The sequence below is a fragment of the Oreochromis aureus genome, linkage group 9, assembly GCF_013358895.1.
Source record: "Oreochromis aureus strain Israel breed Guangdong linkage group 9, ZZ_aureus, whole genome shotgun sequence".
NCBI lineage: Eukaryota > Metazoa > Chordata > Actinopteri > Cichliformes > Cichlidae > Oreochromis > Oreochromis aureus.
The window spans coordinates 24,590,526-24,617,985 of record NC_052950.1 but is presented as its reverse complement, the minus strand read 5'-3'; the positions used below and the strand labels follow the sequence as shown (position 1 = coordinate 24,617,985).

At 43.4% G+C, this 27,460-nt stretch overlaps 2 protein-coding genes across 2 annotated transcripts in view; both read right to left on the bottom strand.

Annotated features, from left to right (window-relative positions):
- Nucleotides 1-27,460, bottom strand: part of LOC116310336 (retinol dehydrogenase 12-like) — a 124,464-nt gene that overhangs the window by 48,974 nt on the left and 48,030 nt on the right. The window lies entirely within an intron of this gene.
- On the bottom strand, nucleotides 429-25,484 carry LOC116310334 (phenolphthiocerol/phthiocerol polyketide synthase subunit C-like). Its single transcript, XM_039617243.1, is given in 7 exon segments — nucleotides 429-4,778; nucleotides 4,781-6,947; nucleotides 22,463-22,644; nucleotides 22,793-22,999; nucleotides 23,189-23,349; nucleotides 24,511-24,664; nucleotides 25,427-25,484. Coding segments are annotated over 7 exon segments (6,303 nt in total). The 3' UTR covers nucleotides 429-1,404.

Here is a 27,460-nt window from a genome sequence, read left to right as displayed (position 1 = left end):
TGCTTCGGTACAAGTGCTAAAAACCATAAACTAAAATAAACCTGGCAGAATTTCCCAGTGCTGGATCCCAGATTCGGGCAACCCCCAGTGCTGGACTGTAAGTCCATGCACTGTTGGCCGTGCGCCCCTTGTAGTCTGGTTGGAGAATCTCCCCCAAATCAAAACAGCTCATTGTTGCAGATTCTTTGCAGTTCCTCTCTCTCTTTTGTTTCCTCTTTTGGTTCATCAGAATTCCCGCATGTGTAAGTCACTGAAGTGTGTCCCACACAGTTCCCCCTTTGTTAAAATGGTGGAACTGAGGTGAACTTTCCTCAGGATAGCCAGTCACTGCGGGCCCGTGATGCAGTGAAACTCACCAGAAGAATCCTGCTCGCAGTGCCAAATTGTTGAGGAAATCTTGAATAAACTGCAAACACCCGGTGAGCATCTTTTTGAAGTGTGTTTAATTACATATTACAAAATGGAGAGAAACACTCTGGGCCACCGCCCTGACCTCTTTCATACACACAGACAAAAACATTCCAACAACACATCACGTGAGTCACATATATCTTCAGTTCAGCTCATCCTTGAAAAACCTTCCCCTTCAGAGAGAGAGAATTAAGACTATGTTTGTCACTTAGACGTTGCAAAAATATATACATCCCAAATCCTCCCTCCTTCCACACAGGAGCAGGAGGGCCCCCATGTTATCTATCTGTCCAACTACCCGCCCGCCCTGCACACACGGCACCTGGATGTCTCTGACCTACTCACAATGGCCTCACTGTGTCACTTAGGATAGGTTCATGTCTGTGTCTTATGTTTACACACACAAAGTGATATTGCTGTTACTAAAGTGATAGTGTTAAAATATGTGATTAATACACAGAATAAAGTAATTTGCAACCACAATGCCTTCTTGACACTGCAGGGACTGCACTTTATTTTGTTGTACTTCGATGTCAAGGAAAATATTCTGATTCTGAGATGCAAGAAAACCAATTTTTTAAATAAAACACTTATTTAAAATAAAAAAAAAATGATTCAAGATAAGGCACTTAATTTATATAATTTAGCATGTGTAGCTGCAATACTGTTTTTGTACTATATTGGTGAGTAAAACAGTGATATAAAATATCATTTGAAAACTTGAATTTTGTAAAATACATTTACAAATTAATTTGTCATTTGCTTAGAAAACTGGTTTTAAAAAAACTGCATTAAAAAAATCAACCAAAATCCAAGAATGATTACAAAAAAAGGATGCAAAGTACTGTAAACAAGTTGCATTAATATAAAAACCTTTCCTTTATTACACTGGCCATTTTTTAATTGAATCTGAATGCAAAATTACATCTATTATTGTAGTGTTCTGATGGTTGATGCCTGATTGTATTTATACAATATCTACATTTGAGTTTTTTACAATCTGGTAGAAACTTCAGCTTCATCTGGTAGAGACTCTGGGTTCTCATTGACACTTTCGCCTTCAGCTCCTTCACTCAGTAGAGCTGCCATTGTTGCAATAGTTGCATTGGGATCCAATAGTTTCACCAAAGGCACATTCACACCTCTCCCCTGAAAGATCAAATTCTGCAGAGTCATAGCCTGCATGGAGTCAATGCCTAAGGATGAAAGAGATAAATCATCCTTCAGCTCATTCTGCTCCATGCCAGTGGTCTCACTAAGTAGAGAGACAACATAGTCCTTTGGTGAGACATAGACAGCTTGTTTAGTTTGAAAGTAAGTCTCTCTATATTTTTGAGAGGCTGCCTCGACTAATGCAGAAAGGCGCATAGTCAAGGCTTTATTCTGCGAGAGGATATTGTAGCTGATGTTTCTGAAGTGAAACCTGCAAACAGCTTGCTGGGGTTGGTTGAGCACAAGGCATTGCTCCAAGCTTTGATAAATCTCAGCCACATCTAAAATCATCATTCCCTTTGCCTCAAGAAAACGCTGGATACGTTCTTTGTTCAAGAGCAGACCAAGGTTCAGAGCTCCCCAGTTGATAGACTGTGCAGGCAAGCTGAGTTTGCGCCTGTATTGACAGAACAGATCGAGAAACGTATTGGCTGCTGCGTAGTTTGTTTGTGAAGCGTTTCCCAGGAAACCGGAAATGGAGGAGTAACATACAAAGTAATCCAACGGACAGTGCTTTGTTGCGTAGTGCAAATTCAGGACACCGTTTACTTTTGGTCTGAAAACCTTCTCGTACAGAGATCTGTTAAGGGTCTCAATCAGCCCATCATGCAAGACTACTGCACTGTGAAACACACCTCTGATCGGACAACCAGGGAACTTCTTTCCAATGACACTGATGACTTTGTGCACATTCTCAGAAACAGATATGTCACACTCTATGCTGGTGATGCTGTTTCGACACTGTTTCTCCACATTGTTGATTTCTCGCTGTACTTCTGGTGTGGGCTTTCTTCTGGAGAGAATGACAATGTACTCACCACCTCTTTGTGAGATGAACTTAACAGTCTCAAAGCCCAGACCAGAAAGACCACCTGCCACTACATACACAGACCTCTTTTGAAAAAGCGTTTTTTTTGTTGGGAGAAGTGGAATCTCAGACAGTGTACTGCCAAAATCATTTTCAAGAGCTACAACAGCCAATTTCTTGGAGCTGAAATATGAGTCTGGTTTTGCTGAATCAATGCTTTTTCGTTCAGATTTTGCACTCTGAAAAGTAAAGCTTTCAAGAGCCAATTTCCCATTAAAGTTTAAGGACTTCAGCCAGTGATAAAGGTATGGCCTGTGTGTTCTCAGGAATCCCTTTTGGAAAATGACTGGCATCTGAATTGCCTGTACATGAACACTTTCCTTTGCCCTTTGGAACACTTCCTCAACGACTAGATCCTGCTTCTGAGATTCACATACTATTACAATATGTTGTAACCCTGGAAAGTTGCAAATTTTAGCAGTTAGGGATTCATCAAATGGAGGCAGAATGACAACTGCACCCAACTGACTGGCATCTACAAAAGTCCCATTGCACTGCGTTTCAACATTCACATTCCAGCCTGATTTGCAAGCGCTAAGTGCCAAGACTTTCACTAGTGCAGAATCAGGCACAGAGCATATGATTGTTATATTATGCTTGGCTCCGAGCAAGGCTCGATGAAGGATTTCCCATGCTAGCACAAAGTAGGAAACACAGGGTGTTTTTTTGAGGACTGGGAACTTTTTGGTGCTGTAGCACACTTCCTGTGGCACTCTGATTTTACTTGCTGCCACCACAGGATAACAGGAAGCAACATGTTCTCCCACTTTGAATTTCTTTACATCCTTTCCAACTGCTGTGATAGTACCGCTGAAGTCAAGAGCGAGCAGCTTGTGTTTCTGAGATGAGTGCTTGTTCCAATAGAGTGTTTTGCCGAATTTTAGATTTGAAGTGCTGACTGGGAAATAGTCGGATGAGTGAACACATATCTTACTGGGCTGGATTTCAATGAATGTATCACTGATCGGCTCAGTCTCCTCGTCAGAGCGAATGGCACTCAGTTGAGTAATTTCATGAGCATCAGCTGTCAGAAAAATACAAGGTTCAGACACTGTAGATGTATAAGTGCCCACTTTATTGTCAGTGATTTCTAGTGGGGTGCGCACAATGGAAGGTTTCCAAACCTGTCCGTCTTTTACCACCAGTTCTGGGTGCTTGCTGCATGGGTATGACCTAAGGACATCAGACAGAGCTGCAATGTCCTCAGCAGAGATCCTGTTCATGTCAATCAGCTGAAAAGAAAGCTCTGGTATCTCTGCAGCGAACGATCGTGTCACACCCGCAAGAGCAAAACCTGGACTTACATGATCTACTGTGATGTCAGATGAACGGTAAGTTACTGCTCTAATTGATTTTGGGAAGTGAATTTGCTTTAGCTCAAGAACTATTTGTCGGAAAATCTCACAGCAGTCAGCCAGATTCTGCAGGATGATGTCAGCTGGCCGTGATGTGAGATCTTCTTTTCCCCACAAAAATAAGACCTCATCACAGTTTTCTCTAATATCTCTGATTTTAAGATTTGCCAAAAGAGAAGGGAAACCATTGCCCAAGATGTCCTTTGCATATGTGAAGGGAATGTAAGTAGATGCTGAGTCCAAATGTTTCTTTAGACCATCAGCGATCCCTAAAGTATCACAGAACACCAAGGCCTTTGGAGGAGGAGTAGGAATGTGATCATTTGGGATGACATCGAAGGCATTGTGGTAGAAGTACTCATCTACCACTTGAGAACGACTGCCTAAGTACTTGACTATGACATTCTTAACCTCAACCAACACTCTGCCTTCCTTGTCTGCAAAGCACCCACAAACCCCGAAGTGATCAGTTCCCACATCAGTTGCTCTCAGATAAATAGTCATCTCATTTTGCAAAGGTTCAAACACTGTAAGACTTCCTATTTTGGCAGGAAATCCTGGCCTGCCAGCAGAAATGTGTTCTACTGCAAATGGGAGAAGCTGCATCAGATAATCCAGCAAGACAGGATGAATGCAGTAGTCATGCAAATGAGACTGAAGTTCTTCTGGAACTGAGACATTTGCAAAAGCCTCTTTCAGATCATCTCCATAGTGCACATCCTTCTTATTCTGGAAGATGTCTCCATACTGAAAACCTCCTTGAGAGAGATACCCATAAAACTCCTGAAAGCTCACTACAGATGTGCATCGTTTGTAGATGGAGCTTAGTGAAATGCACTGCTCCTCAATCAGCTTCTCTTTCTTTGAAACCACAGTGCCTGATGCATAAACTACAGATGGGGAGAGAACGGTGAATCTGGTTTCCCTCTGTTTTGTTCTAGTTGCACTTTCATTTCAGGTGGATTCTGTGTTAAAACAAATGGACTGTGAAAATTGACACTGAGCTGCAGTGAACTGAGAGGTACTTTTGGTTTTGCACTGGCCATGCACGCAGCTAAACCCAGCTCAGCATAGAAAGCACCAGGGATGATGGGTACATCATTGTGCTTGTGCTCTTTCAAGTAGAAAGTAGAGTCAGACTTTAGATCACAAGTGAAAATGTTGCTTTCACTTCCTGTCTGACACAGCACAGGATGATTGCTTGCTGTGTTATTCTGTGCTGCCCCAATGATAACATCCTTGTCTGAGCAGTCAAATTGATATGTAGGAAAAGGCAGAGGTATTGTCTCATAGCCTTTATAGAACGTGTTCCAATCTACTTGAACACCGAGTTCAAACAGTTGAGAAACAACAGACATGACTGATTCATGATCTTTTTCTGGCTGCACGGAGGCAAGGACACGCGTGTCATTTCCCAGAGATTCCATAATGTTTCTCTGCAGTGCCCTTCTTGGACCTATCTCAACAAAAACCGTGTGCTTCTTTCCTCTAGTTGCTGACTGTACTGCCTGCTCAAAAGCAACCGGCTCACGAATGTTTCTAGCCCAGTATTCACCTGTGCAGAAATCTCCCTGCTGGACTTCCTTGCCTGTCACTGTTGAGAACAACTCTGTGTCAAGATCATTTACCTGTAAGAGACCAATTCTTTCCACAATTTCTGGTAGAATTGGGTCCATCATGTGGCTGTGATAAGCAGCAGGGACATCCAGCACACGAAGGAACAGATTCTGACTATTGGCTGAGGTGCTTAGCTCCTTATGGAAGCGCTCAATTGCGTCTGCATCACCTGAAAGGGTGCAGGACTGTGGGCTGTTATATGCAGAAAGGCAAATTTTACCAGAGTAAGGAGGGAGCAGTGAAGATACTTCTGATACAGCCATGTTGCTGATCACGAGCATCTTTCCCCCGGTGACTTTTCTCTGGAGAGTGCTGCGGAAATATATGACTTTTACTGCATCCTCCAGAGACAAGAGACCAGAGCAGTGAGCGGCTGCCACTTCACCAACAGAGTGTCCAAGAATTGCATCAGCTTTGACTCCCCAGTGCCTGAGCAAGGTAGTAATCCCAACCTGCATGGCAAACAAGAGAGGTTGGACAACGTCTGGGTTTTTGAAGTCGCTACTCTCAAATTCGCTCTCAAGAGTATCCAGGATGTCCAGAGGACTCAGCTTTCGGAAAAGTTCCTTAATTTCTTTGATCTTTTCTCTGAATATAGGCTCGGTTTTTAGTAGCTGCTTGCACATACCATGGTAGGTGACACCATTTCCACAGAAGACAAACACTAACCTTGGATCTGAGAAGGCAACACTGATATTTTTGCCAACAGTAGCAATTAGCTTCTCTTTTAGATTAACTACAGAAGACGCTGTGATGGCTTTTCTGTATTTATGTTTTTGGTGGGTTCTTCTGCAAGCTGACGTGTAGAGGAAAGAATCTAGATCAAACTGATTTTCTGCCTGTAGCTGATTGATGGTATCTTCCATCATCATGGTAAGTGATTTTGAAGAATTTGCAGATATGACAAAATACCTGACTTGCTTCTCATCACACTTTTGCTTAGAATATGGCTGGATGTGCTGTGTGACAATGGCGTGCGCATTTGTTCCCCCAAAACCAAAGTTGTTAACTCCTGCAACTCTTGCACTAGAGCATTCCCATTTTTCTGGTTCCTTAGGAATTTTAATGTTTAGTGCTGTGTTATCTACACTGGAAGCCTTATCAGTGTAGAACACCGAAGGAACAATGGTCTCATGCTTCATCATCAGGAGAACCTTAATGAGTCCAGCGACTCCAGCAGCAGATTCTGTGTGTCCAATATTGCTTTTCACAGAACCAATCCAGAGTGTCTTTGAACCGGGAGGTCTAGGTTTAGCAATGACGTTGGAAATGCTTCTTGCCTCTGTTGGGTCTCCAGCTGGGGTTCCAGTCCCATGTGCCTCCATGTACTGGACATTTGCAAGGTCAGACTCTGAATAGATTCTGCGGAGAAGCTCCTCTTGTTGTGTCATGGATGGTTTGGTGATTGGAGTGACAGAGCGGCCATCTTGGTTTACAGCAGTTTTGCTGATTATACCCCAGATATGGTCATGATCTTGAAGAGCCTGTCAAGCAACAAAAAGATGAAAATGAAGCATCAATAAAATTGTGCACTGTTAATGAACAGTTCAACATGTGACAGAGTGAAACGTGACAAAATTAAATACTAAAACAAAGTGTTGGACAGAGTTTTTACAACTCTAGGCGACCATCAATCACATTTGATGGAAAGTGAACAGTTGGTCACTGCAGTTACTTGCAATTGATCATTGAATTTGAAAAAATTAAAGAGAATCATTGGCATGTTGTAAGCTCATCCTCCCCAAGGACCAATTATTCTATGTGTAGCCAGATGGGCTACTCTCCACCGCTCTCTCTCTCTCACTTGCTTTTTCTGTAGTACTTTTAGACAGGTTAGGTTGAGTGGGAACACACCTGTGCTTTACTTGTAGGGTGCGGTCTGCCAGTATAAGACCATGCAGGCTTTTCCAAATTCATTGCTCCTTTGCCTTCCGCGAGTGTTGTATTGGGCGCTAATATATTTTCTTCAAGATAACCAGGCAGTTTTGATCAGGCTGCACAACAGTCACAGGTAGGCAGTATGTTTGTCCTCCTATCCATTCTCTGGATTTAAACAGTATAGTGGCTTATTTACGGTCCTGTCTGTAGAGTGGCCAATTTATTTAATCCTCTGGGGTCTACAGACAGGCCGGCACGTCAAAATCACATGACCAATTTAAAACGGCACAGCAACACGATGCAGCGACTCAGTCTCCATTTCAACTTGGGTCAAAAGTGCGAACATCAAACTATATATCACTTTTTAAATTGTGTCGATAGGCCACGTAAAACCAGAGTTATGATAAAAAATACATGCTATTTTTTCTGAACAAAACAGTGGTATTTACAGCGGGAAGAAATGGTAAAAACTGCGTTTTCTAAGGACAGCGCTAGTAAACACTCTCCGCTTGCAAGTGCAAAAAGAAGAAAAAAACACCCTTCCCTTCCCTATTGGTGTCAAAGTGTACCATGTCAACCAATCAAAAAATGATATGGCAACATGTGGCTTTTGGTTGTTTAGGAAGAGGGGGAGGTTTTAGGAGCGACACCAGCGAGAGAAAGCAGGCGAGCGCAAGAAATAGAGCAAGCGAGTTTTCATATGTGAGACATTAGTGACGTTTAGTGTGTTTGGAGGCTATAGTTAGTGTGCAGTATAGTCATTGTTTTGTTTTGTGTGTCAGTTATACTAGTGAATGTCACATTTGCTCCAAAAAAGCCACCAAAGGCAGATTCCAGTGTAAAAACAGGACTGATACGCCTCCTGTTGTCAGACCTGCAGGGTTTAGGCCTGTGGTATTCTCCTCTGTCTTATAGTGAACAGGAACTACTTTTTGGAGTGGCACAAATAATTTGTGTGCCTTCTTATTTGATGGAGAACACCTGATTGTTCTGTAAATAGTTTTAAATGGTTATATAAAAAAATGCCTAAGGCCTTGGCTGCATTTTTAGGTACATAGTACCATATAACTTTGTTGTTTGCAAAACTTGTGCATAATTTTTAAAAATGTGCAATTTCTATTTGCATTTCAAGTTATGAAAATGATTCGTTAAACATGTTTGTGGTTTGTACAGTAAAAAAATAACTTTTTTCTACTTGGATTTTTAATTTTTTCTATGAATTAATATCAATTATACTAATATAGTATGTCAAAATGAAAAAAAATAAATAAATCCAATTTCAGATATTTGAGGTTGTGCTGAAAATAATGATACCAAACAAGGCAAGATAAACAGTTTTTGAAGGTGAAATATAGAGGTAAAATCAAAAGTAGTCAAAAATGGCCAATTATACCCTGGACCCCAGAGGGTTAATTTCAGCCGTTGTGGAGAGGGGCAGCTGCACTACTACTAGCAATTTGACATAGCATCCTTAATCCTGGGGTAAGCACCATTTAGCTTTCTCTAATTTGGAGTCAATAACAAATAATGCTGAATGCATTTCCAGGATTTGCTTGCTGCCTGCTATAGCCTCTGCTCAGCGCTCAATGGTGATTGTTTCAGCCCAGTCGAGCTGAAAGAAATGCCTGCAGTAGTCGCTAGTGATGTGCGGATCGATACTGAAATATTGAACCATCAAACACACAAACCCACACATGTGCAATAAGACTGCTATACGTGCAATTCTTCTTCTGACGAAGTTGTGTTTTTGTATTTTCCTACTCAGTTGTATATAGTATTTGTATTTCTATTTTATTCTATTGTATATATTATTCTATTCTATTTTATTCTATTGTATATAGTATTTTATTTTATTTTATTGTATTTTATTGCATTCCAGTGTTTTCTAATTTCTGCTACATAACTTTGCACTTTTGCTGTAACAAAACAAATTTCCCACCTGTGGGACTAATAAAGGCCATCTTATCTTATCTTATCTTATCTTATCTTATCTTATCGATTCCTCCGATACCAGTCATTTATGGTCTAGAATCGATTCTCACATTAAAATATCGATATTTTAGTAATTTAGGGTAAATTTGTAGTTTATCATTAACAGGAACACAGTGAAAAGAAACTATAACATTTGGATTGTCTACTTTCGAAGGAACTACTTCCTCTTTCCCCTTTCATAGTCATGTGCGAAATACGGCTGTATAAATGTGTCGCAGCCCCTGGCGTGCGCACTCACAACAATGGCTGAGCGTAAATGGAGTCATGTGCGGACGTATTTTACCTCCACAAACAGCCGAGACGGGGTTTGCGATACATGTGGCAAAAAAGTGAGGTGTTGTGACAACACCACTAACCTTGTCAAACACCTCAGAGTAAATCATATCACAGAATATGATGAGCTTATGTTGAGGCGAACTGAAGAGGAGGAGAGGAGAGGGACAGGTGCTGCTAGGGCAATACAAATGTCTCTCGTGGAGTCCTTTAGTGCTGCAGGCAGGCAAGGTGTTCAAATAGCGCATAACTTCAGTTTTTTTATTTCTATATGATGAATTCTGCATTATTAAGTGATAAGAACAAGTAATCTGATGTCCTGTAATCATTATGACGCTATAATTTGAGATACAATAAAAGATACAATAAATAAAATAAGTTTTTGTACAAAATATCGGTATCGGATCAGTATTGTCGATACCACCCTGAATTTTACTTGGTATCGGATCGGAAAGAAAATCAGTGGTATCGCACATCACTAGTAGTCGCTACTGGAGACTGTAATCATACCACACTGGATTCTACTCTGACTGCTTTTCACCAGTTTGTGAATTGTCCCACACGAAGCAACAGGACAATTGACCTACTGTATGCTAATGTGAGAGATGCATACAGAGCCACCCCCCTCCCCTCACTAGGGAAGTCAGACCACAACCTGGTCTGCTTACAGCCACAATACACACCCCTCGTCCAAAGGCAGCCTGTGACAACACGCTCCATTAAGAGATGGACCCCAGAAAAAGAGGATGCTCTGAGAGACTGCTATGACACCACAGACTGGTATATGCTTGTGAGCCTGCATGGGTCAGAGGGGGCGACACACTGTCTGACAGACTATCTCAACTTTTGTGTGGACGCGGTTGCCCCTGCTAAGACGGTACGGTGTTATCCTAATAACAAACCGTGGGTAACACAGGAAGTCAAAGCTGTCCTCAACATGAAGAAGAAGGCCTTCAGAAGCAAAGTGAAAGAGGAGATGAAATCAGCACAGAGGGAGGTGAAACGCTGCCTAAGGGAAGCAAAAGACACCTACAGGAGGAAGGTAGAGCAGAAGTTGGAGAGGAACAATATGAAGGAGGTCTGGAATAGTGTGAAAACCATCACAGGCCACAACATCAAGAACAGCACAGTGAGGGGGACTGTGGAGAAGGCAAACAAACTCAACACATGACGTCACATCTTATGAAGACTCGAGAGAGGCTCCTCCTCAACCTCCTCTGACCACAGGTACAACATGCCCAGGACCCACTACAGTTAGCCTACAAGGCGGATGTCGGAGTGGAGGATGCTATGCTGTACCTCCTACACAGAGCCCACTCACACATGGACAAGGGAAAAGGCACGGTCAGGATCCTGTTTCTTGACTTTTCCCGTGCCTTTAATACAATCCGACCCTGTCTGCTTCAGGAAAAACTAAACAGGATGCAGGTGGACCCCTGCCTGGTCGCTTGGATCTCCGACTACCTCACTGACAGACCACAGTACGTCAGGCTGAAGGACATCAAGTATGACACTGTGGTCAGCAGCACAGGGGCACCACAGGGAACTGTACTGTCCCCTCTTCTCTTCACCCTGTACACCTCTGACTTCTGCTATAATTCTGAACTATGCCATATTCAGAGGTTTGTGGATGACATAGCCATCATGGGGTGTATCTGGGATGATCAGGAAGAGGAGTACAGGAGTTTGGTGAGGAACTTTGTCACATGGAGTCACACAAACCACCTGCAACTCAACACCTCAAAGACCAAGGAACTGGTTGTGGAGGTCCAGACCAGGTCCACTGGCAGTTCAGATAGAGGGAGAGGAAGTGGAGGTGGTCAACACATACAAGTACCTTGGGCTGTGGGTGGACAACAAACTGGACTGGTCATGCAACACGCAGCACCTGTATAGAAAAGGCCAAAGCAGACTGTACTTCCTCAGGAGGCTGAGGTCTTTCAACATCTGCAGGAAGCTCCTGAGGATGTTTTACCAGTCGGTGGTTGCAGGATTACTTTTCTGTGCTGTGGTGTGCTAGGGGAGCAGCACAGCAAAGGACTCATCCAGGCTGGAAAAACTAATCAGAAGGCTGGCTCTGTGGTGGGCATGAAGCTGGACACTCTGGTGACAGTGGCAGAGAAAAGGACACTAAAGAAACTGCTGGACATTATGGACAATGCTGGGCATCCTCTGCACACGGTCGTAAATAATCAGAGGAGCCTATTCAGCGACAGGTTGCTTCTCCCAAAGTCAAGAACCAACAGACTTAAAAACTCCTTTGTCCCACACGCCATCAAACTGTTTAACTCCTCACTGGAGGGGAGAGGGAGGGGAAACAGGGGGACAAAGGAGGGCAGGAACAACTGAGCTGTAGTGCTTTATTTTTTCTTATATTCGACTGTGCAATAATTACTGTACAATAGACTCACTCAAATGTGCAATCCACTGGTATTCCTACTTATCCCTATTATATATTCTGTATTTATATATGTTTATATATGGTATATTTATGCTAATATCCTTACTCTCATTCCCCTTTATTGTATCTGTAACATGCAACTTCTGTTGGTGCTGTACTACTGGAAACTGAATTTCCCAGAGGAACCCACCCGGGGGGATTACAAGTGTGCGCGTTCACTCACACATACATGTGCACGCACACATTACATTGGGACAGCCTGGTTGCATCATATTCAAAAATTCATCAAAAATCCTTCTCAATAGTTGACATCAAACTTTCAGCACATTCCTCCTGTGGTCTACCTACTGTACCTCTGGGCCAGGTTTCATCTCTATCCAATGCAATATTCCACAAAAATTAAAGGACATTCATGGTCAAATTCAGTACAGTTACTGAAATATTGCGTCATATTCAAAAATTTAATAAAAATCATTCTTGATAGTTGAAGTCAAACTTTCAAAAGATTCTTCCTCTGGGCCACCTACTGTATATCTGGGTTAACATTTATCATATTTTTAGGGCCCAGCAGAGTGTTGTTATCCATGTTACAGGTTACTCCAGCCCAGAAATATTATATTCAAAGAATGAGACACTGAAGAACTAGAACATAAATAAGTACATAAAACCAAAGTAAATGTGAACCCACATAACTCAAAGCACCCTAACCGGTCGCAGCAGATGGCTGCCCCTCCCTGAGCCTGGTTCTGCTGGAGGTTTCTTACTGTTAAAAGGGAGTTTTTCCTTCCCACTGTCACCAAAGTGCTTGCTCATAGGGGTGTCATATGATTGTTGGGGTTTTTTTTCTCTGTATGTATTATTGTAGGGTCTACCTTACAATATAAAAGCACAACAAAACCCCAAGATAAGTGAACTACTCCACTTGGGAAAGGATCAGGAGTGGGCACTCCACCCTTTTCCAGCTGAGGACCATGGTCTCAGATTTGGAGGTGCTTGTTCTCATTTCCACCACTTCATACTCGGGTGGTGGTGGGAACCACCAACCCGGTTGCCAATCCAGAGGTACTGCCCCTGATCTCGACGCAACATTGCAGAGGCATGTCAAACAAGACAGCCCTGTAATATCCCGAGCCTTCAGGAACTCAAGGCGGACCTCATCCACCCCGGGGCTTTGCCACCAAGGAGTTGTTTAACTGCCTCGCTCCAGGGTGGGGCCCCAGTAACCCTATCCCAGGCAGGGTGAATTGTTCCCTTGATCTTGCACGTATAGGGGTCTTCTGAATCGCTCTTTGTCGTGTCCCTCACCCAGGACCAATTTGCCATAGGGGACCGTACCAGGGAGCAAAAGCCCCCGGACAACATAGCCTTTGGGATCGCTGGGACACACAAACCCCTCCACCACGATAAGCGGAACAATGACAATTAATTCTAAGTAGTATAGATAGCCCTTAGGGTCTGTTAGTTTAAACGGGCTGGAGTAACCTGTAAGAGCTGTTTTCCCAGCCACTAAATTTAGCCCAGTTAGCGATGCACTGAGGAGAGATGCTGGGCCTGCAAGGCTACCCACATTTCTGTTTGTATCAGAGGAAGCAGCCCTAAAGGATAAGATTAAGGTTAAAGTTACTTTATTTACACTCATACGTAAATTTGCTTTACAGAAAAAATGATAGCATTTGTAAGACTGGGGGATATATCGAGTTTAAAAAAAAATACAAGATATAAGATTTGACAATATCGTTTATATCGACATAGTCTATGTTGCGTTATAATTACACTTGTGGAGGCTAGTTTGCCTCTCTTTCATCCACTTTTGTCTCTATGCAACGTTACTCTGTCCCGCCTCTCTCCTTCACTGAACACAACTCCCCCTCCCTAATCGCTTCACCTGCAGGCAGCGTCAAGATGGACACAGCAGTTATCAAAGAGGAACTGGTTGGTAAAAATAAAACATTTGAAGATTATTATTATTATTACTATTATTTGGAGATGGTTCGGATTCAAATTGTCAGAGAAGAATAATGTATTCTGTAGAGAATGTCGGGAAAGCGTCCCGACTAGAGGTTTGAGCACTACTAGTATTTTCACCATTTACAACAGCGCCATAAAGTGCAGAGTGAAGTGTGTGAAAGTATCCCAGACCGTGAAGCCTTACAAAACTCATGTACCTTGATAGTTGGTATTTTTCAGACTGTAAGGTGCACTTAAAATCCAGACTGTAAGGAGCACTTAAAATCCTTTCATTTTCTCAAAAATCAACAGTGCGTCTTGTGTATGAATTCTGGTTGTGCTTACTGACCTTGAACCGATTTTATGTGGTACACGGTGCTCAAAAATCTGTCAAAAAATGTTTTAGTCCAACTATGGTAAGCTATGAAGCTGCACCGCTTGATGGCTTGTCGGAGCATTATGGCTACCGTAGTCAGGAGCCTCGCGGAGTAATACGTACTGTGCTTCAACATGATATTACCGTATTGTGTGTGTATAAGGACCCCAAAATGGCACCTGTTAAGAGACATGCTTATGAAGCGGATTTCAAACTCAAGGCTATCAGTCACGCAGTAGAACATGAGAACAGAGCAGCTGCGACATCGGTGTTTGTTATTATGCTCTGCATCTTTTTAGTTTACATTTTGACTGCACAGTTGTGAGCTTTTTGTTATGCACGAAAACAACATTGTTTTATTTTTATTCATGGAGCATTATTATCTAATAAGTGCTAATAATTTATTTCTGAGTAATCTTTTATGTACATCTACGCTGTATGTTAATAAAAGTGCCTGTGTGACATCTGCGACACATAGATTTGGCTAAGAACTCTCTTTTTGTTCTTACTTTATGGGTTTAAAAAAATATCGAGACATGTATCGTATATCGCCATCCAGCTAAACAATATTGAGATATGAATTTTGGGCCATATCGCCCAGCCCTAAGCATTTGGCATCCCTTCAAAAACACACACACCTAATGAAAACCTAACAATAACACACATGTAGTACTTAAACATTTTGAATCAAATCAAAAACAGTTCTTATTTAGTTCAGAGACAGCAACAGGGACAAAGCTGTTTTTATAATGCTTTGTCCTACATTTTGGAAATAGAAACCGCCATCCTGAGGAAAGAAGCTGAAATTCACCCCGTAGAGGATGGGAACCATTTTTAAGAATTGATAAAGCCATCCTCTGTCCCTGTTTAGAGTACAGGGAGGCTAAACAAGACTGTGGCTCACCTATCAGACAACTGGACCATCTCACTATCTGATTCAGTGAGTTTTTCTCTGTGACAGAGGTCTGACCAAACCATGCCACCAAACAAAAAGATAAAACAGACTCAATAAAAGAATGATAAAAAAAAAAGTTAGAATTTTTCGGTCAATGTGGAAATGAGCAAGTTTCCTGAGGCAGTTAAGGCGCTGGTGACCTTTTTTACAGACTGATTTGCAATTCTGATCAAAGTTACGTTTTTCATTAAGTTTTTGATTATGGTCCCAAGATATTTATATGATTGCACTTGCTCTATTTTCTGACCTTTAATTAAAGTGACTCCGTGCCCATTTTGTTGTTTCCTAAAATCAATATAAATAATCAATATAAATAAATCAATATAAATAATCATATATTTTGTTTTAGATATGTTCAGTTGGAGATAAGACTCCTCGCACCACTGAACAAAGTCATCAGTGACTGGACCGTGGCTAGTTTCACCCTCTTTCAGTTAGCTAACAATAACAGAGTCATCTGCAAATTTAATGATGGCCCTATTTTCATATCTGCTCTGACACATGTTTGTATAGAGAAAGAATAATAAGGGCGATAAGATGCACCCTTGAGGAGAACCTGTGGAGGAGAACAGGAAAGGAGAGGCAGGAGAGGCTGTGGTGGCAGACGTTTAGGGTTGTGATGAGGGGAGGACCCAAACGCAGACACTGACTTTTATTTATGGAGAAACTACAGACAGAATTGGAGATGATGAGTACAGGAACTAGGAAATAATCTAAACTGGGAAAACTTAACAAAATGAAACTGAAGCCAAAACTCACTGGATGACATGCAGAGCAACACAGTAGGGAAACACGGAGGAAACACAGGGGGACTCGGGGAGACAACAGAGACGGACCAGTAACAAGCAGAAGGAAACACAGGGCTTACATACACTGTGGAGTAATCAGGGAATAGGAGACAGGAGTGAAACATAGCTGGGAGAAATCAGAGCTGATAAGACAAAGGGAAGCAAAACCAGACACACTAACATAAGACACGGGCCTTCACAATAAAACGGGAAACTCACACATGCAAAGACACAGACTCAGAGACACGGGCTTTACACAGCGACCTGACTACACTGGAACGGAGGGAACACACAGGCAGGGATGACTAGACACGGAACAGAGGGAGCACAGAATAACATGAGGGGTAAAGAGATCAAAACCTAGGACCCAGAAATACCAAAACTAAAACACAGACAGCAATAACATCAGGGAAATAAATAATAATCAATTCCACTCACTGGGTCACAGACCCAGGACCATGACAACAGGAGAGAAGAGGCAGTTACAACTGGGCAAGTCCCCTCACACATCGGTTTTGTCTAAGCTCTGCACTGTTTGCTGGGTAAGACCCATAGCATCAGAGATTTGGACTCTTTAAACAGACAGCCAATCCATACTTCCTGTGTTGGTGTGCCCAACTCCCCTTTACTGTCTGTCTTGAGTTCACTATCCAATAAAGGCAAAAAAGCGAAAAATTGCAGTGGTTCGAGCTGAAGCTTTGAAGACATGTACTGTAAGTTGCAGAGAAGAGGAATTTGTGGAGAATTTCATGTCAGCTATCAAAGATGATTTTTTTTTTGTTTATTAAAATAACCTTTTTGAATTTGAGTAGAAATGTCCTTTAATTTCTCTAGAATCTTGCAGCATTTTGTGAGGAAAGTTGGCACACATGTAGAGAAGGTAACCAAGACAAGACTGTCAATTTCATGTCAACAATCACAGATAATTAATTAATTTTTCTATGTGATGTTATAATCAAATGTGCATGTTGAATTTGGCCAGAAAAGTCCTTTCATTTCTCCAGAACTGTGCAGTGGATTGAGACGAAACTGTGCACACGTATTATATGGGTGTCAAAGAAGAGGAATCCATTCAACTATCAATTGACATTCAATTCATGTCAACTATCACAGATGATTTTTAATACATTTTTAACATGAGGTTAGATGAAACTTGGCCCAGTAGGTAGACCAGAGGAAGAATGTGTCGAAAGTTCGATGTCAACTATCAAGAATGATTTTTAATTTTTGAATATGATGCAACCAGGTTGTCCCAATGCAATATGTGTACGTGTGTGTATGTATGAGTGCGGACGTATATACATGTGAGTGTGCGTGTATGTGTGCCCGGGTCTATGTTTACGATCAGGAATGAAGTAGAAAAGGTGCTGCCGTAAAGGCTAGTGTAGAAGTGCAAGAAAATTTATGCGGGTGATAAGAGGCGGCTGGCTTGACCGGGGCTGACAAATGACGCCTCACTTGACCGCGGTCTCTTTTTGGGGTGTGCTACTATCAAATATCACAACAACTATAACTGATACAGACCACAGTTCACACATGTGTTGCAAGTTACTAGGCCTGTGTATTTTTATTCTGTTTTGTTTTGTAATGTCGCTTCACTGTGCGCAACGAGCCTGGTGTTCAGTGTTTCTGTGACTTCTAATGGTTTTATTTAATTTAGGACACTGCTACAGAATTGGCTATGCCACAGTCAACTTATTGTTTTATTCTTGGTTTTTATTTTAACAAATGCAATTAAAGATGTATTAATATTGGAGCCAATCTGCGTCAGTTGTGTATCTTCAAGTCTGTGTAATCTTTTCTATTTTTTTAAAAGACCCTCTTTATATTCCCTGGGGGTGAAATTCCCCTAGGTAGTGTTGTCATATTGTGGCGAGCTCAGACATGGAGGAGACAGAGGTTTCTTGGGAGCACCCGTTTATTATTCTCTGCCGAGAACACTGCCGCTACCTCCCTCCTCAGCGCGGCAACAACAGAACAACAACAAAAAAGGCGCGCTCTCTCACCGGAAAACACAGTCGCCGAGAGAGCGCGTCATTCATCACCATAACAACATAACAACAGAAACAGAACTATAATAACAGAACCCCAAAACAGCCCTGACCCGCTACATAGCCCCCACCTAAGGGGTCAGTCGTCCCCGACAGCCCCATTACCCCACACAAAGTCCTGTAAGTGTCCAGGTGCCTTCTTTTGGCGCACCGGCCGGTCTCGACCGGCGGGGAAAAATCACTCGGATCAGAACTTGGGTGTCACCAGCATCCCTGCCCGGCGTCTGCCGGAGCGAGCGGTCGGTACGGTGAAAGCCTGTCCGGTGCAACACCACCATGCGCCCGGGCCCGGCATGCGGATACGGTACACCACTTCCGTTAGCCGCTCCACGACCTCCGCCGCCCTTGCCAGTGACTGCACAGTTTGGGGACACTCTCTCTTGCGAACCGGGCAGTACACCCAAACCTTGTCGCCAGGCACAAAAGCTCCCCTCGGCACCTGGTGTCGTAGGCTCTTTTCTGTCGTACTCCGCGCTGGCCTGGGCCTGGCGGGTGTAGTCGTGAACCAACTGCAGCCGCTCCTCAGCCTCCTGTAGTAGTCCATCTCTGGCCCACCGTCAATCTCCGGCTCGGGGACCCAAACACCAGATCCACAGGCGTCCGGAGCTCCCGCCCAAACATCAAAGCGGCAGGTGTGCACTGGCTGGACTCCTGAACCGCAGTCCGATACTACCAAAGGACCAGGGGCAGATGTCGGTCCCAATCCTGCTGGTGGCGGCTGGTGAGAATGGCGAGCTGGGTAGCCAGTGTGGGGTTAAAACGCTCGACCAAGCCGTCGCTTTGCGGGTGGAGCGGTGTGGTTCTCGTCTTCTCCACCCCCAGCCGCCGACAAATCTCCCCGAAGACCTTCGATTCGAAGTTGCGCCCCTGGTCACTGTGGAGCTCAGCCGGGACCCCAAAACGGGCGAACATCTCCTCCACCAGCCTCTCTGCCATCGTCGTCGCACTCTGGTCCGGCACCGTGTAGGCCTCTGGCCACTTTGTGAAATAGTCCATCGCCACCAGCACGTACTGGTTCCCTGACTCCGTAACGGGAAAAGGCCCTAGGACGTCCACTCCCACTCGCTCCATCGGGGCCCCCACCAAGTATTGCTGAAGGGGGGCAGTGGAGCGTTGAGTGGGGCCCTTCTGCGCCGTGCAGGTGTCACATCAGTGCACGTGAAGTTCCACATCCCGTCGACAACCAGGCCAGTAGAACCGTCCCCTGAGGCGGCGGAGAGTTTTGGCGTTCCCATAGTGGCCTGCCCCCACTGAGCCGTGGACAAGCTCAAGCACCTGCGACCGAGGCACCAACAGCTGCAGGAGATCTCTGCCCTGACCGGGGGCCCGCCATCTCCGGTACAGGAGGCCATCGTGGGTCTCCAGGTTATTGTGCTGGGAGTAGTAGGCCTTCACCTCGGGCTCCTGACCCAACACCCCCGTCCAGTCTGGGCGTTGCGCCGCCTCCAGCCAGGCCCCCACCTGAACCAACGTCGCGTCGGCCTCCTGCTCCCGCTTCAGCTGCTGCGTTGTCAGTGGGAGCCACCCCCCTCCGCTGGCTGTGGCCTGAGCAGTAGCCACCCCCAGCGCCTCCTGGGCCCGCTCCTCCTGTCACAGACAGTAGCGGTACTCGACGGCCATGCAGGGCCGTCTAGAGAGGGCATCAGCGTTGCCATGCTGCCGACCTGCCCGATGCTGGATCTCGAAGTCGTAGCCCTGAAGGACCTCCAGCCAGCGGGCCACCTGACCTTCTGGGTGTTTGAAGTTCAGGAGCCAGGTCAGAGACGCATGGTCAGTGCGCAGGAGGAACCGGCAGCCGTGCAGGTATGGCCGGAAGTGCTGCACCGCTAGCACTACAGCCAGCAGCTCCCGCCGGGTCACGCAGTAGTTCCTCTTGGCTCGCCCCAGAGCACGGCTGAAGTATGCCACCACTGCTTCTCCGGCCTCGCCCTGCTGGGAAAGGACCGCCCGACTCCTACATTGCTAGCGTCAGTGTCCACAATGAAAGGTTGCCGGGCGTCGGGTAGGCCAGAACTGGGGCTCTGGTGAGGGCCTCCTTCAGCTGTGCAAAAGCCGCAGCGCAGGCATCACCCCAGCCAAACGGCTGGCCCTTGTCAGTCAGGCGGTGGAGGGGGCTGGCTATCGTCGCGAACCCCTTGATGAACCGACGGTAGTAGGAGGCTAGGCCCAGGAAGCTCCGCAGTTCTTTGACGTTCGAGGGAGTCGGCCAGTCCTGGACCGCAGCCACCTTTGTGGAATCGGTGGCGATACCTTGAGCGCTGGTGTCGATGCAAGCCCCCCAGTGGGTCAGCAGATCAAGGCCGATGATGCACTGGTCTTGAATGTCAGCAGCCAGAAGTCGTGCACCAGCTCCAGATCCTTCACTCGGATCCGCAACGGTTTCTTCCCCCGCATATCAGCCCTCTCACCCGTCACTGTCATCAGCTGGGTGTCGGTGGGGGACCAACCCTTCACCAATGGCCCGGACGTTCCAGGGAGCACGCCAGGTCGTATCAGGGAAATGGTGGACCCCGTGTCCACCAGGGCCTGGCATGGCTGGTCCTCAACACAGCAGCTCAGGTAGAGTCCCTTGAGGTGCCCAACTCGCCCACCACCGTGCATCGCCCTTGGAGGGGCAGGAAGCTGGAGCGGTGGTCCCCTCGCTACACCGCTCCCTCCCCATTTCCCTGGGGCTGCGTAGTCCTGGTCTTCGGGGCAGGTGCTGGGCAGTCATGCGCCACGTGGCCAGGCTCATCGCACCGGTAGCAGCGGTCAGTCGGTCAACGGGGACGCCTCCGGGGCACCGAGGGTTGCAGCTGGCATATCTCGGCGGCTTCCCTCCCGTCGCAGTCTGCGACTCTGATTTGGGGGTAGTTTGGGGGCACCTGCTGGTTAGGTTGCGAGGTGAACACCAGCTCGGCCCTCTCAGCCTCAAGGAGCGCCTCACGAAGAGTTTGAGGCATGGCCAGGCGGACGTGTTGGCGTAGTCGCTCTGGAAAAAGTCCTCGCAGAAAAGCATGCAGGCTAAGCTCCTCACGGGCTGCTGCTGGGAACTCCGGTAGCCACGACGAGCATGCAGCAACACGTCCGCTGCAAAGGTGCCCAGGCTCTCCCCGGCCGACGGCTCCGGTTGGTCAGCTGCTCTCTGCTCTGATCAGTGGAGTGCCACTGCCCGAATCGCCTCTCGAGTGCTATGGTGAGGGCCTGGAGCTCATGCTGCTCTGACGGGGCTAGGTCAAGGAGTACCTGCAGTGCATCTCCTTCCAATGCTAGCGCTAGGTGTGTAGCAGCCTCTTCGTCGCTCCAGCCATTATGCCTCGTGGCTAGCCGTACTTGTGAGAGGTAGGGCTCTAGCGGGGTTAGCCTGTTGTATTTCGGTACCTTAGCTGGCGTTGCAGGCATCACTGTTCGCTGTCGGGGGCTCGGTGTGTCGGTCGACAGAGGCAGCCCATGACGCATTGCCCTAGCGTCTGTCGCGACGGGCCGCTGCTGCGGTGCGTTCGCGCCGTCGGGACCCGTCGGGGGACTTACATGGCCGCTCGCTTCCTCTCTCCTCAATCGCCAGCTTCCCAAGCAGCGGATGCTCTCCTCGACAGCTTCCTCCAGCCTCCGAATGTCTCTCTCCATTATGGCGAGGGTGAGCTATCCCACTTCTGACACCAATGTGGCAAGCTCAGACACGGAGGAGACAGAGGTTTCTTGGGAGCACCCGTTTATTATTCTCTGCCGAGAACACTGCTGCTACCTCCCTCCTCAGCGCGGCAACAACAACAGAACAACAAAAAAGGCGCTCTCTCACCGGAAAACACAGTCGCTGAGAGAGCGCGTCACTCATCACCATAACAACAGAAACAGAACTATAATAACAGAACCCCAAAACAGCCCTGACCCGCTACAATATTTTATTTAAAACCCCTTTGACCACCTACACAATTCACAAGGATGACTACTTCCCCTAGAATATGGCTCAGATTTTAGTGAAAGTTACACATAATTATCACCTAATAAGTCTTCTATTCAGCTTAAGGTCAAGTCCAAAGTCTCCTGCAGCATTGGTCAGATTTAAGGAAAACTAGATTAAATGTATTGAATATGACTGTTTGAGAGCCTCTTTAACTTTGCAGTGGATTTTAGTTTGTGCAACAGAGTCAACCCATGACAAGAAAACATGTATTATAGTAATTTATCAATTGTGATGGATCATCAGCTGGTTGAGTTACTACATCACTAACGTTCTGGATCTGGCACTTTGGCAAACTGTCCATTAATGTATAAATTCCTAATGTATTTGATATTGCTGTATAAGGTAAATTAGGAAAACCTAAATTGTAACACCATCGTTAATCTGCATATGCTGACCTTTTTCAGTGGCTTTAGGAGAACTACTCCACATCCCTCCCCTCTGCCGTATCCATCTGCTCTGCTGGAAAAAGGTTTGCTGGTTCCATCAGGTGAGATCATTTTGGCTTTGCTGAGCGCAACAAACACTCTTGGCTCAATGATGCTGTTGACCCCTCCACAGACAGCCATTTCACAATCGTCTGATAAGATAAAACACATCATATAATCCCAACCTGCCATAATCCCTATATGCTAACACTGCATTATAAATAAATACAACACTACAGAATAATTTACTACTAGTTGCTCGATTGCTGATTAACCTGAAGTTATCTATGCTGGACAAACCTTGTTTTATTGATTGACAGGCAAGATGAAGAGCCACAAGGGATGAAGAACAGGCAGAGTCTAAACACAACGACGGTCCGGTGAAGTTGAAGACATAGGAGACTCTGTTTGCTGCAATACTCATGGCAAGCCCTGTGCCAGTCCAGTGGCTGATCACACTTGGGTGCACATGTGAAGCATGTGTTGCATAATCTCTGTTCATTATTCCTACAGAGATACATAAAACACACGGGTCATGTAGTTATCATTTTAATATTATTCATTTGAATGGATGTAAAACTTGATGGTAATTCTGGTATAAAAAGGTGTTGGTAGTTTTATTTTGGATCAAGCGCCCATTTTTGTAACACAAAACAATAAAAACACAAAAACACAAACAAGCTTTTAGTGCTTTACCAAAAAACACTCCTGTTCTGGTCCCACTGGCTTTTTCCATTGGAATTCCAGCATTTTCTAAAGCCCTGTAGACACACTGAAGGAGCTGTTTTTGCTGAGGATCCATTTGTTCCACTTCACTGTCACTGATGCCGAAAAACCTGTGGTCGAATTCATTAAACCTGAAAATATCAAAAAATAAGAAGGTCAGATTCAGGCAATGGGATGCTCTAATTACTGTTTAAATTCTTCCTTCTTAGATTACTTCTCATACATGTGTTGCATTTACAGTGTGATGCATGTACAGACTCTAAAGCTGTAAAGCTGTTGTGTCACTGATGCCGAAAAACCTGTGGTTGAATTCATTAAACCTGAAAATATTGAAGTCAAAAGGTCAGATTCAGGATATAGGATGCACTAATTACGGTTTAACATTTTGGATTCAACTGTAGAAATGTTTTCCTATACTACTGATTGTCTCGTTTTACTACCTTAAAGATCATGTGCTATGTTTATGACTAAAGGTGATTGAACATTAAATTGCTTATATTTCATGATTAACATATGAGACAGTTGTTCTTTGTTCATGTTCAGCAAGGTTATCTTGTTATTTGTATTTCCCAATTATTCTCAAAAAATGGGTAATGTACAGTCTGTGACATCACCAGCAATGTACAGTATATATAACACAGTGAGTCCATTAGGTCATCTTCCATCCAGGTGGATTACAGCAAAACTAATATTTTATTATCATTCCCTGAAAGTCCTGTTTTGAGCACTTATGCTTCATGAATTCGTCTCCTAGGGCGAAAACTTTTTTGTGGAGTTCGACTGTAAGATCCTGAGGAATGTCAAACAATGCTTGAGATGTTTCATCAACGCAGCTTAAAGTAATCTAAAAAGTAATGTAAAGTGAAGACTATAGTTAAGAAATACTACTTTTCATATTTTTGTGGTCAGTTGGAAATGGCCCTGTTCTTGAAGACAAAGCGGGTGTGTTGCTATCTAATATAACATGGACTTGATCAAAAAAAAACTTGACAGTGACAGTTGATGGTTAAATGAAACCATGCATCATTAATAGGTCATCTAGACCTATGTAAACAGACTAATTTCCATGGACTATTGTGTTATCCAGTGGAGATTTATCATGTTAAGAGAAATCCATTCATGTCTCTTGGGAATTAAGAAATTGACAAAATGTAAAGATTTAATAAAAATTAGGAACAGCAATATAATTTCAATAAGCGAGAAAATTGCTAATCAAAAGTTTATATGACTGTATTGATAGGCGCACATTTGTAAAACAGATAAGCAGATCTAAATGAAATAAAGGGCCATACCCGTCAATGAGAGCAGCCTTGGCTGTGCGGGATTTACCCGGTTTGTTGTCATCAGGATCATACCAGCTGCTTAAGTCAAATCTCTCTTTGGGAATTGGAACAGAGCAGTTTCTCCCATTCACCAGAACCTTCCAGAAATTGTCAAGCCCCTCTCCTGTTTTTGGGAGAAGATATATATATATATATCAATTAAACACTTAATAGCTCATAACGCATTCTTTGTGAAATTTAAGTAGTGAAATAACTATTGAGGTTTAAATTCATCAAAATGAAATGGAAACACATTTTTGCAGAATTTTGCAGAAGAGATTAATCTTGATGGTTGTAAGAGTTTTGTAAGTCTGTTTTTTTTTAAAGTAATTAAAAAGATAAAGCAGAAATAGTTTGTTAGTTTTCAAACTTCATGTAACTATCCTGAGAGATTTTTCATTGTTCTTAAGTTACTATTTGGGGAATAGTGCAGTTTTTGCCTCTATATACACCAAGTATGTCTTTTTATGAATCTACCAGGCTAGCGATGGTAGATCCTTCACCTCATCAACAAATCTTTTGGGCGTTCAAGTGCACAGCTACTTGGACAGACACTTGGAATCAACTCCACATCTTTTGTCTATTTAATTTGTTGTAAAGTGGGAACAGGTCTCACCTGCCTAATTACTGTTGAGTTTCTGAAAATGACTGCAATTTCTAAACCATTCATTCAATACTTTGGTTAAATCCTTTTAATTAAGTCTGCACTTTCATAATTATGACTGATTTCAAATCCACTGTGGTGGTACACAAATGCAAAAATACAAAAATGTCCTTGTCTAAATACTTCTGGATCTGACTATACACCACGTGAGGCACAAAAATCAAATTAGGTAGTAAAATAATATCAAACACACAAAACAGAAACTTCTTAAAGTGCCCTCACCGCCTGGAAAATTGCATCCAATTCCCACCACTGCAATTCTGTCTTCAGTTTCTTCCATTTTGACAGAAAATCACTGAAAATAAATAAAACAAAACATAAATCTTTAGTGTGTCAGCATGCAATCGCCATGGCAGCAGATCAGAAAAAGTGGAGCGAGTTATCGAGTGAAACAGTGTAATTAGTCCAGTTTAGTCATGCACCACTGTATCCTTACATCCATCCCGTTGGCAGTTTCCCTCACTGATGGTATCACTGCTGGACTTGCCGTTCTTATAGGCAGCTTCTTTTCTTTATTAAACATTAATGATTCATGGTATACGTGGCCATGGAGATGAAGGACTTCAGTGCACACATTTATGGTGCCTCACAAATGATTAGACCACATTTAATGGGCAAGTCAATATGTTACATAATAGCGTGGCCTTATCACAGTTTCAGTTTAACTAATTATCATGTTTAAAATCCTGGAAACATCTGGAAATGGTTAAAAAAGACATTTTACACTAACTCATATTGTTAATTAATAAGACAAGTAAGTAATAAGTAAGCCATAACTGTTATCAATATTACAATTTACATACCGCAGTATGTTAAGTGATTGTACATAACTTTGTTTCTTGATTAGATAAGTTAAGGTCATAGTAGATGTTCAAAGCCAAGTATGTCCAGGAGTAACAATATCTCTGAGGTAACTTTTAAACTAAATAGTTTCTAATAATACCACAAAACAAATCAGTTACTTATTAGGAGGATGTTTATTAAATGCTGCATGTTAAAGTTCCTTTAATTCACTCAAAATGATCATAGTTGACCTAATTATAAATGAATAAAAATACAAATTTATGGTTGACTTATTTATTTATTCTTTAACACAATTAATTAATTAATAATTTTTTCCCCAAGTGTTTGGTCTATGAACTGAACTTTTAAGCAACATAAGGAACAATAGACTGGTTTTCCTGGTTAGTGTTATCATCTTATTGCCATTATCAAGAAACCACAGCCCCACAGAATTACAAGGTATAATTCCAACCAACAAGCATTGTCTTTGTGTTTAATGATTAAATGAATTAAATAAATGATTTCATTAACTTGATGAAAATATTTGAACAGAAAATTTAATATTTTGGTATAAGGAAACACAGACGTTCATAAGTAAGTATAGTTATTATTAGATGATGAAACACTTGTCTGCCTTAATAATAAGTAATAATAATGAGCTGAAGTAATGAAGGATAAAGTAACGTACCCAGTGTGTGAGTTCAGGCTTCAGGCTGATTTGACCTTTATCCTGTCCAGTGTTAAATTTAATTTAAATTATTTTAGTCTTAGTTGACTAAATACAGCAAGATGATAGCAGAATAAGTCTAAAGTTAATTCATTTGACCAAAATAAAAAGTGTAAAAGTTTGTTTTTACCAGCAGGAGTTGCTCCATGAGTTTTATTTTCGTTTACATGAAATACTGCCGGTACGTGTGCTCTTCTCCTTCTTCCAAATGTTGATATCTTATCACTTTTTCTCAAGAAGAGCATGGGAATAAATACCCCCTCCACCCACATCCCCGTTTCCCAGGAACATATCAAATGTTCTGCTCTAACCTTTCACAAGGAAATTACTTCTGATTGGATCACTTCTAAACTCGCCACACCTTTCTACACAACTTAAATTAGTTCTGATTCGACCTCGTTTTTATTCGTTGACAAAATTATCAATACATTTCATCATATAGTTATCATCTTGGTTTGGTCCAAAAAAAGGTACTTGACAAAAACTATGGCAACAATTATTGGTCAGCGAAATGAACACTCATTTTTGGAGAAAAACATTTATTATCACACAATACCAGACATGAAAGCATAACAGCCACAATGATTTAAATATATTTTATTGAAAGTAAAAAAAAAACAACTTGTGGAATGGCTAGGATTTAGTTTATAGCCACGTATAACCAAACTTTAAGCGTTATCATGAAAGCCTCACACACTGTAAACAGGTTGCTGTAAAATTTACAGCAACTTATTGGCAGAAGGATG